We start from the raw sequence: 831 nt of genomic DNA on the forward strand, positions 1-831 counted from the left end.
TAATTGTCAGTGATGAAGCATTACCTACAGTACAGCCTCATTTAAACATATATGACCACACCAGTTGGACTGCTACTTGAAAAAGGAAATATCATCTCAGGCAAAATGAAAGAAGATGTTACAATAGTTATTAAGACCATAAACTGTGAAAGCATTACAACACAATCCCTTACCTGCTTTCTAACAAACTCTGCAACAAATTTCTTTACGGATTTGATAAGATGATCCTCACTTACTAGATACCTAGCAGCATTTGATTGGTTACTTGCTGCATCAATGTGCTCACCTGCATAATTGAAAATATAAAAAAATGGGAAGAAAAAATTACAACAAAATAAATAAATTTAATAAACAGAGGAAACTTGTCTATATCAATTGTCAAATGAACATGATATCTATAGATACTTGCTATATCTAAACTTATCAACTTCATCCCAAGTTTATTTCAATTTTTTTTTGGGGAAAGACTGAAATAATGTTGTAAACTAAAATAATAATACTAACAACAAACCAGGTTTATGTCTATTACTTTACACTATTAACCCAGTCCATGGATCAAAAACACCTTGGTTTTCAGGGAGGAAATTCTATAATATTGCAGCTTGTAATCAGCTCATTGGTTTCCCAACCAGGAACTCACTTATACTCCCGAGTCTACTACCACATGAAACAAACATAAATGTTTACCTTTAAGAGAACTGGTGAAGTTATGGCACTTAGTAAAGAAAACATGAACTGTCTGCAGCTTTCTAATGAAGAACACATCACTGAGAAGCTGCTTAGTTTTTCCATTGACAACCGACATCTAAAAAGTATATATGATTTCAATAG

General features: G+C 32.6%; 1 protein-coding gene across 1 annotated transcript; it reads right to left on the minus strand.

Annotated features, from left to right (window-relative positions):
• Positions 1-173: 173 nt before the first annotated feature.
• LOC117116790 (serine/threonine-protein kinase SMG1-like) lies at positions 174-813 on the minus strand (the record flags this gene model as incomplete). The annotated part of the gene is made up of 2 exons (XM_033260885.1): positions 688-813; positions 174-286 (listed from the first exon to the last, which is right to left on the minus strand). Coding segments are annotated over exons 1-2 (231 nt in total), but the record flags the coding sequence as incomplete, so codon positions are not given.
• Positions 814-831: the final 18 nt, after the last annotated feature.

This window comes from Anneissia japonica, unplaced genomic scaffold (genome assembly GCF_011630105.1).
Source record: "Anneissia japonica isolate Jap-2015-1 unplaced genomic scaffold, ASM1163010v1 scaffold289738_len831_cov368_single, whole genome shotgun sequence".
In the NCBI taxonomy this organism is placed as follows: domain Eukaryota; kingdom Metazoa; phylum Echinodermata; class Crinoidea; order Comatulida; family Comatulidae; genus Anneissia; species Anneissia japonica.